The sequence below is a fragment of the Notolabrus celidotus genome, chromosome 7 (genome assembly GCF_009762535.1).
Source record: "Notolabrus celidotus isolate fNotCel1 chromosome 7, fNotCel1.pri, whole genome shotgun sequence".
In the NCBI taxonomy this organism is placed as follows: domain Eukaryota; kingdom Metazoa; phylum Chordata; class Actinopteri; order Labriformes; family Labridae; genus Notolabrus; species Notolabrus celidotus.
This window is the reverse complement of record NC_048278.1, coordinates 5714695-5732992: the sequence shown is the minus strand read 5'-3', so window position 1 is coordinate 5732992 and position 18298 is coordinate 5714695. Positions and strand designations below refer to the sequence as shown.

Sequence of the window (18298 nt, the reverse complement as noted above, 5' to 3'; positions counted from 1 at the left end):
CGCTGTTTCCCGTTCCCATGGAAACCATTGCCCAGTGCTAAAAGCAGTTCTCTTCTGTGCTGTGAGTGTGCGTTTGTGTGCGTTTGTTCACATTTGTGTGTCTCACAGAAAGAAACATTTTTTTTTTCTGATGTATTTTCTGGACCTTGGTATATATTCAGTGTTTACATTACCAAGCACACAGGTATAAACTAATGTTCAGTAATGAATCACGACTTCTCCATCCTGCCCCCCCTCCCCAGCATCCTCCTCCACAATGTCACTCCACTTGCTTATCTCTCTGTCCCTCTCTCGTTCTCTTCCTCTCCTTTCACCCTGACCTGAGCCTCTCCTCATCGTTACATATCCTCTCTCTCTGTCTCACAAAGATGGCAGTCAGCGTTGTCATCATCTGCCTCCTGTCCCTGATCGGCTACAGCTGGTCCCACCCCTCTCCTCCTCCCCCCCGGGGGTGCAGTGTGAATGTGGACCCTCCGTATAGAGTGCTGTGTGACCTGGAGTCGGTCTGGGGTGTGGTTCTGGAGGCCGTTGCCTGCAGCGGCGGCCTGAGCTCCCTGGTCCTCATTGTGCTGCTGCTCGCCCGGCTGCACTCCATTCCAGAGCCTGCCCGACGCTCCGGCTTTGGGCCTCTCCTGCTGCTCCTGGGCACGCTCCTGGGGCTCTTCTCCATCTCTCTGGCGTTCCTCGTCGGGAAGAACCAGGCGCTCTGTGTGGTTCGCAGGGCCTTCTGGGGTCCCCTTTTTGCCCTCTGCTTTTCCAGCTTGCTTGTCCAGGGTGTGAGGCTAAGGAAGCTGGTGGCTGGACAGCCAAGCCCCTCGGGGAGCTCGCTGGCAGCTCTGGGTCTGGCCTTGGCCCTAGTCCAGGGGATCATCTCAGCCGAATGGGTCCTGCTAACTGTAGTTAGAGAGGGTCACCCAGCCTGTGAATACCCACCTTTAGACTTTGCCTTGACATGCAGCTACACCCTGGGGCTACTCCTCATAGCCATGGGGCTCTCTCTGGGGGTGGTGCTGTGTGGAGGAGAGCTGGATGCAGAGGGAGCAGGCGGGAATGAAGAAGATGGAGAAGGAGAAATTGAAAAACAGAGTTGGAAATGTAACGCCGTCTGGCTTTTTCTGTCAAGTTTGGCATCAGCGCTGCTTTGGGTGGCCTGGCTGGGGTTTTATCTCTATGGCAGCCAGGCGCTGAGGAAGGGGAAGGGGTTAGGAGGAGGGAAGAAGGAAGGAAAGGTGTTGGATGAGCCTGCACTCGCAGTGGCTTTGGTTATCCAGGGCTGGATCCTGCTGCTGTTCCATGCTATCCCAGAGACGTACCTCTGTCTCCGGAAACCTCAACAATCCAACACACAAAACTTCTTCGACACCACACACCCGACCTCTCCGCCACCTTTTGGAGATGAGCATCCTGCACACTCACATCGACCTTTTCAAGAAAACCAGGCCTTTTCTATCGAGGAGCACGGCACAAGTAAGATTATGTAATGTGTGTTTCTGTGTCTGTGTGTTCTCTAGATTTATCAATGAAAAACAAAAAGCTGTTCAGGTTAAATTTCCCTTTAACAACCTTGGTGTAGAGATGCTGTTAGGTGTAACTCATGTTGTCTTATTATGAAATTACTGATATGTGGCATTAAATGTCTGTTGATCATGGAAACACTGTTGCTCAGAAACTGACGGCAGTGATGTACGTTGACTGGAATATTTCCCAAAATTGGTGAGTGACTGTTCTGGATTCAGTGTCATGTGGAGGAGGGAAAGAGGAATAGACACAAGCAACAGACTTTCATGGAGGCTGACATTTTTCTGAATCTAAAACGAGGCTGTTAAACCAATCTGACAAAGTACAGGAAGTTAGAATGCTGCCATTACTGCGGCGGAGTCTCGCCAAAATATCTGCAAGAGAGCAAGTTGTGCCCGGAAGTGATCATTTTTCAACTTTTACCTTCAATGTAGATGTATTTTTGACAACAATGTAGGTAGCACATGGAAGATCACGTGAAGGTTTCAGCTTCTTCAGTCTAGAAAAACGTGTTAACTTTGCACAAAGCACAAGACTTATGAGACACTGAACATAGATTCACCGCCCGCACAGAGGAAGACTCAAATATTCCTCAACGGTGGATCAAGAATATCATAACTGTTAATAATTTTGCCTCTTTCTTCATGACGTTGGTGGTATCTTGTTGTTCATTGCGCTGATTTATGAAACAATCTCGTAAATAACATTCTTCTACACTGTTGAAACGAAAAAGCTGTGAAAACTAAAAATTTAAAGGCAACTGTCTGCTCTAGATTTTTGAGTTTTGAGGCTAACTAGAAATCTTACATTTGAGCCAACTGATTAGTTTTTGTTGAGATAACTTATCATTCATATGTAGTGTCACTTAAAGTTTTGAGTTCTACAGACTAAGAAGTGAAAGTTGTGCCAACTTATTATTTGTTGTTCAGAAAATGTCCCTTTGTTACTGCACGTTACTGCAAGGTTTTCACACCTGTAAGGTAGCTAGCTAATATTCAAGGCGGCTAACTATCGGTAATGACCATGCCTTATTAAACTAACTAAACAAATTAAAGTGACATTAACCGGTAATCAACTCACCATCAACTGACCAACTGTAAAGCTAGAGTTTCAATACAATACTCAAATAAATACTCTCCTTTAGGGTGATCAAATCCACACAGGAGTTGAGAGATGGTGCCACATGTGGGGAATTGAAATTGAGGTAGACCCCTGTAGATTTGAGTTGGAGACCCCGTTCTTTGCCTGAAGCATACTCAGATAATTTAGCCGAGCCTCAAACCCATAATTTCAAGTTTAGCCAACCTAACGTATGAAATGAGACCAACTTTACACAACAAACTTAATACAAGTAGTTGAGATAACTACTTGATGTAGTTTGCCTCAAAATGGATTTTTTTTTGTTCTCTTAACCAAAAAATCCTTGTCAGGCTAACAATTTTATGTTTTCATATTTACAGTGTACTAGCTAGCAAGCTAACCGAGAAGCTGCATGTTATCATTACGGTACAGTGGCTGTAGCAAACGCATAAATAGTTTTTAAAAATTGCATTTTATGAATATTTAAAAAACGTACTTACAAATTCAATAGTCTGTTATTATAAATTCAGCTGTTAATCGATCACGTCATTGCACATACACTACCAGTCAAAAGTTTGGACACACCTTCTCATTCAATGGTTTTTATTTATTTTAATAATTTTCCACATTGTAGATTAATACTGAAGACATCAAAACTATGAAATAATCTGGTTTTGCCATAATCTGGATTACAACAGTAGTCAAATAGGGCTATCCATTGTGTACTAACCCTACCTCTGAACAACACAACTGATGGTCTCAAACACATTAAGAAGGCAAGTCATTCTACAAATGAACTCTTGACAAGGCTCATGTTAATTAGAAACCCTTCAGGAGACCACTTCATGAAGTAGACTGAGAGAATACCAAGAGTGTGCAAAGCTGTCATGAAGGAAAAAGGGGGCTACTTTACAGAATCTAAAATATAAAACATATTCTGCTTTGTTTAACACTTTGTTGTTCATTCAATAATTCCATATATGTTCTTTCATAGTTTTGATGCCTTTAGTATTAATCTACAGTGTTTACAATAATTAAAAGAAATACAAACCCTTGAATAAGATGGTGCGTCATAACTTTTGACTGGTAGTGTATGTAGCTGATATGGTAATGCTGATTCCTCCATACATAATCAGGCTATTGCTGTAACCAATGTCCAATGTGCTAACTCTAAATAATGCTAAGATCATGTGATCAAAGTACCTTCATTAGCAGCTATCTAACCTTTTAAATCCAGGCAGCAGCAGGCGCAGCAGCCACTACGCAAGATGGCATCACACGCAGAAGTTTAGTAGCGGTTAGTGGGTGCCATTATAAATATATAATGGATTAGGTCATATAACTAACCCTGTATGGATGTGATTACAATAAAGGCTTCATGGACCGGCTCAGTGATGGATCCTACACTAAAGACAAGAAATACGCCATAGGTTAACGTGAGCAGCTCCAGAGAGTGAGGCTGTAACACCATCCTCACACAGAGCGCTCTTCTTTATCTAATCTGAAGTAGTTCCCAGTGCAGTGGATGTTTGCTGTGCAGGCTGCTGTCTCAGAGGAGAAGATCAGGTGTTTTGGGGTAATTAATACAGTATGATTCAGATAGGTGCATTGATCAGCTGGACGCCCTGTACCACATTTGGTACGTATCGAGGGGCTCTACTGATTTTGCACTGCACATCACATCCCCCTTGAACTTGTAGGGTTACTGACATGTCACCATACCACTGAAGTGCCATGTAGGTTTGTTAAGAGCACATTGTGCCTCACTTTTAGCTACTGTACACAATCTGAAATCCAATTAGACCTTATGAGAGCCCGATTATCCACCAGGCTTACAGGGATATGAGTGAGTCATTTCACAGTGACTGCACTTATTTATCTGAAGCCAAGTGCACAGCTGAAGGGATGCAGCACGATTAAAAAGGATAAACACAGAATGGAGGCAGTAACAGAAATAGCAATGAACAGCATGTTGCTGAAATGAAGACTAATGATGTTTTTCAGCTCAGGGGTAAAAAAAACTGAGCTGCAGTGAGGAAAGTTACATGTCGTTATGTAAGACATCATTGTTGTTACCTGCCTGTCCCACTGCTCTTGCTCACATGTGTTGCCTAATGATGATGATGACTTTAAAGCAGCGGACTGAGGAATAAAGGGAAATTCAATTTATCAAACCTGTTATTTTCACTTGAGGTCACAGTCGCTGCTGCACGATATTAACTGTTTGAGGGGCTGCTTTTTTCAGCACAGAGTCTTTGTCGTACAAATTGCCCTCACTCGTCTCTCCTTCCTCATGCATCATGCCAGCTTACCTGGCTGATATGTAATCAATGTATAAATTATTGTCCCAAATTAAGTCCCAAAATACAATGCAGCACAATGTTGGAGTGTGAAAATGTGTCATGCTACAATAAGTAGACCAAAATGACCATGGTTTATAAGCATTAAAAGTCTCAAATCCTGCCTCCTATAGAGTTAACTTCTGAATGTAGGGTGATTTCAGGCACAACAAGAATAGCACTTATAGGAGGAGTAGTAAATTCAAAAATCAAACATTGTTCAAAAAGTGCTGCTTTCATTTGAAATAGGCCCAGAAATTAAGACTGGAGTTTTCTTTTTTTCTTTTAAGTTGTATTTTTGGGCATTTTCACCTTTAATGAAAAGGACAGCTGAAGAGAGACAAGAAATGTGGGGAGTAGAGATTGGGGGGGGGGGGGGGGGGGGGGGGGGGGACATGCAGTCAATGGTTGAGCCTGGAATCGAGCCTGCAACCTCTGCGACGAGGACTCTAGCCTATGTATATGGGGCATGCGCTTAGACCAAAACTGGGCTTTTTGAAATCACAGGTTGTTTTAACTATTACTCAACAAGAATGTTCAGCTTCCTCCTCGTCCTCCTCATGGCACGTCACAAAGTTTTAATCTGGCTGATCTGATGTTCCTTGTTGAAATGATACTGAAATTTGTGATTATACATTAACTTAATATTTACTAAGCACAGTTAAGCCAATCCGAGCCGTAAAAATAATGTAATTCTTAGTAACGTTTTTTTTTTTCTTTTACAACTTAAACACTCTGTACTGCAGGAGGCTACTATGTACCAACAAACATGACAGTGGTGTCATTTAGTGGGAATAAGAAAGCTTACAGAGTCAGTAAGGGCTCTCCCTGGAGACTGGCTGCAGTATAGGACTTACAGCCTGCCTCCTCCGTTATAACAGATGGAAAATGGGTCAAACTCAAGCGGCAACCTCCGGTCCAGTCCAATGATTAAGTGCTACAAACTGCAGTTCATCAAGGATCTGCTTGAGGCTGGAATCTGATCTTTACAGCAGAAATAAACATGTTTACAGCCTCGTTCAAAAGATGAGTGTAGTCTGGATAGCTCATTTCTCGATCGGCACACACTGTATTGGGGGTGAATTTTTTTATAACACGGCAATTTCAAAGATAATTAGCTTACGAGTCTTCCAATGAGAGGCACAGCTGACTTGATTGACAGGCGGGAACACTGTAGCTGTGGGCTAGGAGGCTCAGAGCCCGCCTCAGTTAGCTCTTATCATGCTGACTTATGTAAAAGTGTTTGTCTTTCAGAGACGTTAGAAGTGATTTGAAGCTTTGACATGTGCAGGCTCCTGCAGTGTTCTGTACCGCATTAAGGCTGATTTATACTTCTGTGTCACCCCCACACAGCAGTGGCTGATGTGGACATGAGCACCACATATTTCTGCGTCGATTTGTCCGTGTCTTGCAGCAATACTCTGCCGAAATGCTTGAGGGCAGTGCGGCCTCTCTGATAGCCGGTCGCCTGTTTCCGGCCCCGCTACGATCTCTGTTTACTTTTCCACAGAGATTCAGAGCGTGTTATGTTAATCTACAGCTGATACATGTTGCTGTTTATCATACAGACATGATTACATGAAGAATAGAGAGGTGGAGATGAAATACAAGGCCCATGTGCGGTGGTTGAGGGGGGGTCCCAGAAGTGCTGTAAATGCGGGAAACACAATGCTGCCGATCGGATCAATCAAAGGGCTTGTGGTTTGCGTCGGTTCGACATGTAGTAACATTTTGGAGGAGGTGCACGTCAGCTATGTGTGTAGGCCTCTGCGTAGGTACGCGGAGCTACGCAGAGCTATGCGGAGCTACACGGAGCTCGGGTGTAGGCTACATCGTTGTTTCGCCGCAGAAGTATAAATCAGGCTTTAGAAGGGTAGAGGACAAACAGAGGGAGAAATGCAAAACACACACAGACACAAGAGTCATTGTACTTCCTATAACCACGAGTGTCTGCTTCAAACAGACACAAGAATCTGTTCCGCTGTGGAATGTACCAGCCTGAGCAGTCTTTGACTTTGTATCTGTAAGTTAAATGTGTTCGGTTATCAGAAGGGTATTATGTCAATCCTGCAGTGTGCATCCTTTGGCTCATAAATACGTCATCCGGTTAGATATGTCAGTGCCGATCGCAGCATCATTTTGGCTTCACTTTTTGCTAGGCGCGTCGTCCAACATAGTTAATGGCTGTCTCCTATGTACAACAATCACAGTGTTAATGTCAGCTAACATAGCGGCTTTACATCACATCTGTAACTTCAACATGTGTCGCACTTTGCTTTGTCTTTCAGCTCTCCGATCTGGAACATACAACAGCAACCAGGGCAGCGCGCGTCCCGGCATCGCCTTCAGAGGTCACGTTTACCAACCCACTGAGATGGCTCTGGTCATGAACGGGGGAACTGTAAGTATGGAGGACCGAAACACCTCACAAACCAACCAACAGTAGCAGGGTGGTTCATTACTTGTTTCTCTCTCTTGCAGATGCCCACAGCTCCAATTAACTACACTGGACGCCGGTTGTGGTGAAACGGGACCCGACTAGAGGAGGATACACTGCTGTGTGATAGTAGAAATTCCTGTTGCCTCAGAAGAAGGAAGAGATATTAAAGTAATCGCATCTCACAACAGATGGATTTGCTAGCAGCTAAATGTATCTAATATATTTGTGTTTCCGCACACATGTATGGAGTTTACGTCATGTCAAAGCTTTGATGATTTTTTCTGGGTTGCATCTCTGTGGCAGATTGTTCAAGCAATCTCAGACAGGGAAGACAAGGGGACACATCTCACTCAGTTGTGGATTAAAGTGAGGGCATTTACAGTGCATTCATATGATCGAATTAAATCAATATAAAGTCTTAACTGTAACATGTACAAAAACTGGAGAGAGGTCATTAACGCTGGTTTCAGATGTTATATATGGTTGTTATCAAACAGCAGTGGTGGATGTGGGCACTGAATTAGCTGCTGTCAAACAAAGAGAGAGTAAAGCTTCCAGGATGATTTGAATGTAGTGAGCTCAACATTTTGCCTAAGCAGTTTTAAACCAAGCTGTTCCGATCCAATGTGACAGCGCTACCTTTTATTTCTACTTTCTGTCATGCAAAAAAGCATCCAAACTTTTATTATGTTTATGTTAATTTGCGTCATACACCCACATTGCTTGCTTTGCCTCTGTTTTTTATGCTGGAACAACCCAAAGATTCCCAGTGTTTGTCTCCGCTGAGCTCCAGTCCATTATCAGTGCTGCCAGACAAGATGGCCCGTTTCAGTGTCATGCGTTTAACAGAGCCGGTGCAGATTCTGCAGGATTATTTCATGATGAGGGTTAAAGTTGAATCCACTGCTCAAGGATAGCTTGTTTAAGAGACAAGCTAGTTTATAAAAGCCATTTATTAATGCAACACCTATAATGCAGTACAAGGTTTACTTTTGAAGGTTGTAATTTTGCACTTTATCACAGCTGGTTTTAATGTCTGGGCATTGTGATATACGAACTGTGTTTGAGACCATTTGAGATGCATGTGCAAACAAAGTATAAAGGTAATGTATTTTGTCTGAATACATGTATTTTGAGTGTTTTCTAGTATTTTGATATATATACACACACACACACACACACATACATACACACACATATATATGTAAAGAGGGATAGCTATTTTTGTGTTGACTTTGGGGTTTATCATTTTTCTTGTAAACATTGTAAACAGCAGCTGAAATATAATTCAAGTGCCCAGACAGTGGAAATAAAGACGTCTTTGATTGACTCTGCAAACCCCTACTGCAGAGGAAGACCATGTGATATGACTGAAAGCTTAAAGGCCCTGGAAACGTAAATGGAATATTTAAAATTCACATAGAATATCAAAAGGTAATCTGTAATCAAGCTTAAACAAAAATCTGAGTGAAAATAAACATCCATAACTATGAAAAAACTCTGTTCAAAAACATCTTATTTTACAGGTCAGAGCATTTCTCACAGCCTGCATGTTTAAGCCGTCTGACTCTGAATCTAAAGACATAAAAACTCCAGAATCTGAAAATTATTCATTTCAAATGGTCTCTGAGTGCTGAGTCACAAAATACTTCAGAATCAGGACTTAAATCATTTATCAGTTTTATCACTCCGTAGTCTCCGGGGCATCAGGACCATGAGACGCCCGGTACAGAGGAGGCTGAAGTGTAGTATGTTCACGCAGAGGAGCTCGGCTCCGGGTGTCAGACCGAGCTGTTTGTCTAAACTCTGAGCTGTTTGGGGAAAGTTAGTGAACCGGTCCTGCGTAAACGAGCCGAGCATATGTGGGACAACTTTAACCACTCGGCCACGGCTCAACTCAACCGCGTCCCAGAGTTTCCCCAAATACACACAATTAGGAAATAAAATAATGACAACAAGCTGTCATCTTCACGGTGGATGTGCAGACAGGGACACATGAGCACAGAGGTGCAAAGAGCAGAGAGACAGCTATACAGACAGATTTCAGGCAGGACGTGATTAGCAAACAAGCTAACAGCTAAGACAACACTGAGGGGAGCTGGCTGAGACGTCAGGAGACAGTCTGAGCAGGAGCGGAGTAGTCTTGTTGAACATGTGTGCACGTGACTCAGTGTTTCATTTATGATTGGTTGGATATTTATTACGTAATGAAATCAAGTCAAACCAGCCCCCTTAAAACCCAGTGTGAAAACGTGTTCGAAAACGTAATTGAACATATTTGAAAGTGGACCGAAGTTCAGTTCTAATATTTTTACAGCGTTTTTAGTATTTACATATGGACTGAAATATCATAGGTAGAATGGTTTGTTGATTTGGGTTCCCAGGGCCTTTAAAACTCAACAGACTGTGATGTTGATCATGTTTTCCCAAACCTCCTTTGGATTAAAAACAGCCATTGATCATTATTTGAATACATGTTGAGATAAATGCAGCATCTTGTTATATTCCAACATTCTCTAAACCATTTTATTGAAATACAGAGAGAGCAGTCCTTCCTCAATCACTGTGAATTCCACTGTAACAGTTTCAAACTCATGCACACTTTCTCATGAGTAACAGTGCAAAGTTTGGCTCCATGTCCGGGCATCTTACTCATCGACAGCTGCTGTTCAGCCCAAATCTGAAGGAGAAGACAATCAAGAATTGCACATAAATCTGCTGTGTTCCAATTTTTTAAACTTGAGCATTCAAATACAACTCAAAGAACAGTCATCATGTTCTTGTTGTGACCATTTCTTGCTTTAAATTGTAACAACTTTGTTTGTGTGGGTGTTTAACCTGATATTGTACAATGAAATATTATCACCACATGGTTTTTATGTATTAACCCTATATAACTGAGTTCTAATCATGTAAACTAGCCAAATGTGAAAGAGCAATGTAATTTTCCTTGAGATGCTTTTATGGTGATAGCACTGTCACTGTTTGATGGCAGCGTAACATGAATGTCTGTAACGTGATTTGCACAAAGTGACTAATACATTAGTGCACATTTTATACTTATTGTCCTGTTATTAATCATACCTTTCTTCAGCCTCCTTAGATCCACCTTACTGCATAAGTCAGTTACTTATACAGCTTTACATTAATATGTATATTTTATATTGATTAACTGAATTCAAAATAATCACACAGAAATTACACAAATACTTAATAGCCATAAAATGTGTTTCACACTGTTCCTAGTTATTTTTTCCAGCATTCAGGTTATAGCTGTTTTATTTGGACCAATTGAAGGTCTGTACAATGTCTCCCCCATGTGTCATATGTTCACTCATCGTGAGTCAGATCAACTCAACGCTATCCATCAAAAATAGAACAGTGAAGAACTGCTGGTCCAAAATCCCTGAGTGCACGTGGGAGTGTTTTAAAAGTAACCAGGGCTGTCAAGGCACCTTAAAGTTTTGGCTGTGAGGAGCTGCAGAGGAAGGTTTGGACTGAAGCTGCTGGTTTCTGAAAGATTGATTCAAAGGCTGTGAGGCTATCTGACATCCAGCCTTCCACCTGCAGTCATGAGGTTCAAAAAAATCACCTCCAGCTTCCAACTTTTTGAAACTAGTATGGCAGGGCGAAGGCTATTTTGAGGGGATGCCGATCTGATGAATCTGCTGTAGTCAGATGATGTGGCTGCAGAAGTGGCAGGTGGACGCTTAATATGAAGGTGGCTGCAAATTAGCTGTACATTCTGTGAATGTTTTTAGTGTATGGCAGCAAATGGGAGTCAATAAAGGTGAGAGCTGCACCTGCACTGGCTGGTTACCAGAAGCTGCAGAAAGAAGTTGGCTGCAAAAGCTGATTTTGACAACAGTCCTTCAACCACAAAGGCTCAAGGAGAAGTTTTAGTCTCGAGCATGTTGTCGTACTGCCTGATTAAGTGAGGCACCAGCATACAGAAAGAAACTGATTTAGACCTACTTATGGGGTAACACTTCTGATTTCATTTGAACCATTATGAAGAAGTTAGTTTTATGGTGGGACATTCAGAAGTGACTTCCCAAAGCATAAACTAAACATAGACAATAAAGACACGAGTAAATACCACCAATTAAGTCATTTGTAGGCACTCAAAGGTACAGTGTGTAGAAATGGGACCATTTATCAGTCAGATTCTAGATTGGAACACTCCATTACTCACCTTTCTTGTCGGTGAAGCGACGGTGGCCTTAGAGGAAAAAAAGCTCCTGTCATGCGTTAATTATGATCCTCCATTTGTCAGCTTTTTAACATCAAAAACATCTGTGGATACAATTTATTTTGCACACAGCAACAACGACTCTCTTCTTATTTTATTTTCAACAGTGCAGTTTGGACGGTGACTCACTAAATACAAAAATGAGTATGTTACTAGTTTGTCCATTCTCTGCTACTGTAGAAACAATGCAGTGCAAGAGAAGCAAGATGGCTGCCTCCGTGGAAGGGGGCCCTCTCCTCTGTAGATATAAAAGACTCACTCTAAGTTAATACCAACAATAAACAACATCTCTATCGTGATTCTACACTTATTTAAACATATTGTAAGTATTGTAGTCAATTTCTACCAAATTTGTTCTGAAAAAAAAACTACACACTGAACCTTTAAAGGCAAAGTATTATACTAAGTAGGGCCGCCACACTGCAAAAACTCAAAATCTTACCAAGTGAAATTGTCTCATTTTTGGTATAAATGTCTTCTCCCACTTCATTTAAGATACATTTACTTAACAAGTAACATTTAAGCAAGATAGAGGGACTTGTTTTAAAACAATGCATCTTAAATATCTTGTTAAGTCAAACAATCTTAAAATGATCTTGTTTTGAGTTGTAATTTAGAAGAAACAAGGTTTATTTTACGTTTCATACATTTTTCAAGATTGAGATCTTATTTGTAGAAGATGGATAATCTTGATTTAAGACAAACACTTCACTTATAAACACACCAGATAAAATATACATCCTCAAACTACATGCACACAATAAAACACCTACTTTTGAGCATAGCTGGCTTATCCTAAAGAACAACATGACTGAGTATTAGTATATCCAGCTCACTATGAGAAGACATTATATCTCAAAATACTCAAATTAAACTTTGTCATCTTATTTCAAGTACAAGATGGTCTTAAACCTAGAGAAGTGCCGCTGTAACACAACTCAAATTAAGGTGAATATATCTCAAATGAAGAAGTTGACATGAAATGAATTAGTGCAGAAATCTTTTACTAATACTAATTGTTATCATTGCTGTCTTATTCTGAGACACTAAGCTTTATAATAATGGTAAAATATTGCTTACAATAAGTTTTCCCTGCTAATTTTAAGATCACAGTTTTCTAAATATTATGTCTTATTTTAAGAAATGTTAACAAGCAAATGTTCACTTGTTCTATTGGCAGATTTGTTTTGCTTATTTCAAGGTAAAAGTACCTTGTAATAAGGTTTTTTTTCCCTGTTTTTTGGAGGGGCATTTTTTCCAGTGCAACAGGGCCTGATATAGCTTTTTCTCCATTTATTTAGGCTATGTCCATTCGTTTTATCTTGCTTTTTGGGTGAGGGTGAATACGACACATTAAGAACTTGATATCCATTGATCTCAAGAGGCTGCTGGTTCAACAAAGGGTAGAAAAATAAGTAAATGGCTGGCTCTGTCTTAGTTTTAGTGCTTTTCATCTTCAGTGAATTGGCTACTGAACAAACAACTGCAACTATATACATATCCGGTACTTCCATGTCAGCTGGACTTCAGTTTTCGTTATTTTTTCGGTAAGTTTGGGTAAAATCCTAAATATTAAACTCTGAAAACAACGTCAAGCGTTCAATGATGCGCTCGTTGCTACGGACGCTTTGGCTGGTTGCTAACAGGAAGAGTGAAAGTACTTCCGGGTGAAGAAGCAGAAGCGATATCCACGTGAATTAGCAAAGTGAGTAAACATTTCAAGTTTGAATTTCAAAGTTCTTTATACAACAGCTTTGAAACAGTCACACAGTCTTTCTCAGTGAGTAGTCTTTGTCTTCATTGTCTACACAAGCATGTTAGCTACATTCAGCTAAAGGCAGTTAGTTAGAACTGTTTACAATGAGCGCTGTGTGTCACTCTCTGCAGGAAACGTGTTGTTCTTGAGGTGTAGAAAAATGCTTGGAGGATTTATCACAAGTGTTTACCTTTTGTTGTTGTTGTTTTTCTTTCGTCCCAGCAGTGTTCAGCAGTGTTTTTTGCTCTCTGCACAAAGTGTAAGAGCCTATTTTTTGTATTTCGTTTGGATTTTGCTTACTATGTTTATTTTTCTCTCTCTGCAGATATTATAGAGGTGTTTTGCTGCCAAAAAGCCAGCGGAGAAAGTGAAAATGAAGGTGAAGGAAGACAAAAGTGGGGACAAAATTGTAAAGAAGAAAAACAAGAAAGAACACAAGGCTCTGCCTGAAGACCAAAATAGTACTGGTGATGATGGGACACTCCTAGAGGTGAAGAAAGGAAAGAAGAAGAATAAAAAGGTGGATGCAGTAATCGCAGAGGATGAGTCTTTAGATCAAGTTGTTGTAAAAGAGGACAAGAAGAAAAAGAAGAAGAGGAAAGCGGTCACAGAATCCGTGAATGATTCTAATGGTACTGATGTCAAAAATGGAAATGACAAAGAAGTCTGTAAAAAGAAGAAGAAGAAGATGACAGATGATGAGAGCCAAGTGGAAACTGCAGAAAGTTCAGTAAAAGAAGGAGTGGAAAAGAAACCGAAGAAGGAGAAGAAAGAAAATAACAAGTCTGAAAAGTTAAAGATAGAAAAAGAGGGGGTGGAGGAAGAAGAAGCTGGAAAGGAAAAGCTGCAAGAGACAGCAATTAAGACACAAAACAGAGTTTTAGTTGAAGGCACAGAGACAGAGGAGAAAGTTAAAGAAAAGAAGAAGAAGAAAAAGAAAGCCGACGTTGAGGAAAACATGACAACGGAGGAAGAAATAAGTGTAAGCAAAAAGAAAAAGAAGGCGAAAACAAAAGAGTCTGAGAACGGAGTGAAATCGGAGACGCTAGAGGGAGAGAGTGATGAGGTTAAAGACGTCAAACTGAAAAAGAAGAAAAAGAAATCAGATGACAATGAAGCCGGATCACCTCAGATCAAAGAAGATGATAACAGTATCCTCAACCAGGGAGACCAGTCCACAAAGGATGAGGCTGGAGTCACAGAGGAAGGGGAGACAGAGCAAAAGAAAAAAGGAAAGAAAGAAAAGAAGAGAAAATCCTCTGTGGAGGTCAGCGAAGTAGAGGAGGCCGAGCCGAGAAAGAAGAAAAGGAAAAAGGGAGAGAAGAGGGAACATCCAGAGCTCCAATGTGAAGACGTTGAGGAGCAGAGTACGGACACAAGCAAAAAGAGTAAGAAGCAAAAGATCTCTGTGTGTGAGGAGACGCAGGATGTGAGCTCTGAACCCGTCAAGAAGAAGAAGAAGGTTAAAAAAGAGGTGAAAGAAGAAGAACATGTGCGTTTGTATTGAAGAGGCATCACACACTGTCCTTGAATGTTGTTTTTTAATTATTTTAAATGTGATTGAACCTTGTTTTTGTGTTTCAGGTGTCAGCCCAAACTGATGTCTCTTCAGGAAACACTGATGAGGTCAGCATCGACCAGGTAACGATGGCTCTCATGAACTAGCTCATTTCTCTCTCTGCACACACTGTACGGGGTTGAATTTATTCATAACACAGCAGTTTAGAAGATATTAAGATTATGAGTTTTCGATAATAAGAGGCACAGCTGACTTGACTGACAGGCGGGAACACTGGCTGTTGGCGAGGACAGCGACACCTTTACCTCACACCAGTTCAACAGAAGTTAGGTTGAGTTCAAAATTTCCAATATGGCTCCCACTGAGGATTGGCTTCAAAACAGCGCTTCAGAAACAGATGGGGGACGTCACGGATACTACGTCCATTTATTATACAGGCTGTGGTTTAATCCACTAAAGCTAACAATGTTCAAGCAGCAGATGTATATAGTGTACAGGAATAAGGGTTGTGTCCTTCCACTAGTTTATCTGAAGCGGCAACCTCCGGTCTAAAAATATGAGTCCAATGCGAAAGTGTTAAAAACTGCAGTTCATCGAGAATCCACTTGAGGCTGGCTTCAGAAGTACCGGAAACCACATACACACCAATTCAAAAAGACGATCTTTACAGCAGAAATAAACATGTTTACAGCCTGGTTCAAAAAACGAGTATAGTCTGGATGCTTCATTTTTTTTCTTGGCACACACTGTAGGGGGGTGAATTTTTTTCTAACACGGCAATTTCGAAGATATTAAGATTACAAGTCTTCTAATGAGAGGCTCAGCTGACTTGACTGACAGGCGGGAACACTCTAGCTGATGGCGAGGAGGCTCAAAACCCACCTCTTTACGTCACACTCGCTCGACAGCAGCAATATGGCTGCCGACGACGATTGGCCTCAAAACAGCGCTTCAGAAACTGATGGGTTACGTCACCGATACCATGTCCATATTCTATTCAGTCTATGATTTATCTCCAAGAAAAGAGATTTATTTACCAATGTTTCACTACCACTTCTTATATGTTTTTTCTATGTGTTGATTCAAATGAAATGTTTGTTTGTTTAGGAGAGAAGACAGGCATCACAGATGGAGGCTGACCAGGCGTCTGAAACTCAGAAACCAGCCAAAGCTGCGGTCAGTATTTGTGCTTTTGTGTTTAATAAAATCAAACGATCACTTCTCTCTCTCCTTTTCCCTTTAAGAGATCAGAAGTATTCATTTTATCAACCGCCTGCTTCAAATATGTCCTCGTCTTTCAAACACTCCGTCTGTTCGTGACGCAGGTTTTCTATTTCAGCTCAAAATGTTGAAGACAAAGCACTTTACAAATAAATCTGATGACATCACCAGAGTGTTATACAACTGTTTGGACAGCCTGTTCCGAGTAAACTGAGCTCTATGTGTAGAAGCAGCTGAGGACTTTTGAAGGTGCTATGTTTTTGATATTTGGACACCATGTCTCTGCTCTTCAGGGTTTCGGTCAGTGGAGCACAGCTCAGTTCAGCAGCTCTGAGCAGCAGCAGAAGTTCCTCCGGCTGATGGGCGGATTCAAAAAGAGTTTCCAGCCGTCTACAGGGAGCACCGGAGGAGGAGGAGGAGGAGGAGGAGCGAGCATGGCACTGGGGAAGGACGCTCAGCAGCAGCTGCAGCAAGGGCTTATGGGAGATTTTGAACGCGCTCACTCCCGCAGACAGGACTTCAGTAACAGAGGCGCAGGTCTCGGGTTTTCTGCACCATCCAATAAGAAGTTCTCCATCGACGTCAACTCGTGTCGATCCGTTCGCTTTGATGACTGAAGTGTGTTTGTGTGTCAGTGTGTCTGTTTTTGTGCATGCAGTTTTACTCATTTTCTCGTACATGATGGATATTAAATGTCTTTCAGTGAAACTGGACTCTTTAAATGGAGGTTCATGGTGTGATTTAAGTAGATCACTGTTTACCTGGAGTTAGTTCTGCAGGTACAAATGAAAATGTTTCAAGTCCTAACCATTTGCCTCCTAGAAATAAAACCCTGATTCACCTCAAACTTCTTCAGATTAAACAGCAATATGACTGAACTTCTTTTAATTGGCACAAAATCTACATAACTCCATCATTTCTCTATTCCTGTAGATTACTCGTCCATCTCCCCTCCCCTCAGGTTAAGAGTCTGGGTGTCATCCTCGACAGCACCCTCTCCTTCACCTCCCATATCAACCACCTCACCCGGTCCGCCTACACAATATTAACCATCTCCGTCCTTCACTCGCTCCCCACTCCACTGCCATTCCTGTTCACAGCCTCTGGAGGTCGCATAAAATCATAGTGCTGACAGCACACCTGAAAGGCGCTCCAAGACTTTTTTAGTATATTACTTGCTGTTTGCATAATCCGGTTGCAAGTCATGAAGACTTTTTAGAGCACTTCATGATCCAATTAGCACTAAAGTTTACGTACATGTACATTTGTCACATTTGAACGGTGGATCCACTAGCACTACATCCCTGCATACAACACTGTCCAGCAAGCTAACTGTTCATGCTGGAGCTGAGGGGTCCAAAATAGTCAACTTTACCTTCTTCATTATTATAATTATTCTGTTCTTTTGCAAACATTACACTGTGTGTCAGGTGAATGGATAACCTGTGTGTTTGGTGTGTTTGCAGCAGGTTTCAGGGCTTAAAGAGTAAAATATTCGACACACTATGAGACTCATCACGGCAAAAAATACAACAGCTGTTTTTGTGAAAAGATAGTTCATTAAATGTGAACATTTTCAGAACGCATTTTTACTGTTTTGCACTAAAACAACGGAAAACATTTGAAGTTTTTGTTATTTATAGGTTATTATGTTATGATTTTACTGGTCAGGCCCACTTGAGATCAAATTGGGCTGTATGTGGCCCCTGAACTGAAATGAGTTTGACACCTCTGATGTAAGGTGACCTTGAGTGTCAAGAAAGGGGCAAACAAATGAAATGTATTATTATTATTATTATTATTATTAAGTAAGCCAACGTCCACAGCAGAGGTCAGTGACAACATTCTGAAGATGCTACCAGAGTGATGACATTGAAATAATACATTTGAGTAGGTTTGCAGTAATTTCTCTGTTCAGGTGTTTCAGACGAAAATCTAATTCCTCATTACTGTTCTAAATTTGCCAAAAGCTGAAAGAAAACATGCAAAGCAGTGAATTAAACACCTCTACTATAAACCTAACTCACTACCAATTGAATATCCCAGGATGATCATCTTGTAAGTGCTGCAGAGTTACGTGTAGAGAGAAGGAGGCTTTAGTTTGATGTAGATCAGGGGCGTCAAACTCATTTCAGTTCAGGGGCCACATACAGCCGAAGTTGATCTGAAGTGG

General features: G+C 41.3%; 2 protein-coding genes across 4 annotated transcripts; both read left to right on the top strand.

Moving 5' to 3' along the window:
* The first annotated feature begins 242 nt into the window (after positions 1-242).
* gprc5bb (G protein-coupled receptor, class C, group 5, member Bb) lies at positions 243-8537 on the top strand. Its single transcript, XM_034688427.1, has 3 exons — positions 243-1467; positions 7226-7338; positions 7419-8537. The coding sequence occupies exons 1-3, from the start codon at positions 369-371 to the stop codon at positions 7461-7463; spliced, it is 1257 nt and encodes a 418-aa protein (XP_034544318.1). The 5' UTR covers positions 243-368; the 3' UTR covers positions 7464-8537.
* A 4662-nt stretch (positions 8538-13199) lies between these two features.
* Positions 13200-16987, top strand: knop1 (lysine-rich nucleolar protein 1). 3 transcript variants are annotated; one of them, XM_034688530.1, is made up of 5 exons: positions 13200-13334; positions 13711-14859; positions 14970-15026; positions 16012-16080; positions 16419-16987. In XM_034688530.1, the coding sequence occupies exons 2-5, from the start codon at positions 13759-13761 to the stop codon at positions 16740-16742; spliced, it is 1551 nt and encodes a 516-aa protein (XP_034544421.1). In that variant the 5' UTR covers positions 13200-13334; positions 13711-13758; the 3' UTR covers positions 16743-16987. The 3 variants fall into 3 exon arrangements, with proteins under 3 accessions (XP_034544421.1, XP_034544419.1, XP_034544420.1); XM_034688528.1 differs by having other exon boundaries at positions 13711-14877; XM_034688529.1 differs by having other exon boundaries at positions 13284-13409; positions 13711-14877.
* Positions 16988-18298: the final 1311 nt, after the last annotated feature.

Bases quoted from the DNA above. Each gene is read 5' to 3' on its own strand.
- gprc5bb (XM_034688427.1), top strand. From the start codon at position 369: ATGGCAGTCAGCGTTGTCATCATCTGCCTCCTGTCCCTGATCGGCTAC. The intron at 1,468-7,225 runs GTAAGATTATGT...TTTGTCTTTCAG, and splicing joins TATCGAGGAGCACGGCACAA to CTCTCCGATCTGGAACATAC. The intron at 7,339-7,418 runs GTAAGTATGGAG...TCTCTCTTGCAG, and splicing joins TGGTCATGAACGGGGGAACT to ATGCCCACAGCTCCAATTAA.
- knop1 (XM_034688528.1), top strand. From the start codon at position 13,759: ATGAAGGTGAAGGAAGACAAAAGTGGGGACAAAATTGTAAAGAAGAAA. The intron at 14,878-14,969 runs GTGCGTTTGTAT...TTTGTGTTTCAG, and splicing joins AGGTGAAAGAAGAAGAACAT to GTGTCAGCCCAAACTGATGT. The intron at 15,027-16,011 runs GTAACGATGGCT...TTGTTTGTTTAG, and splicing joins ATGAGGTCAGCATCGACCAG to GAGAGAAGACAGGCATCACA.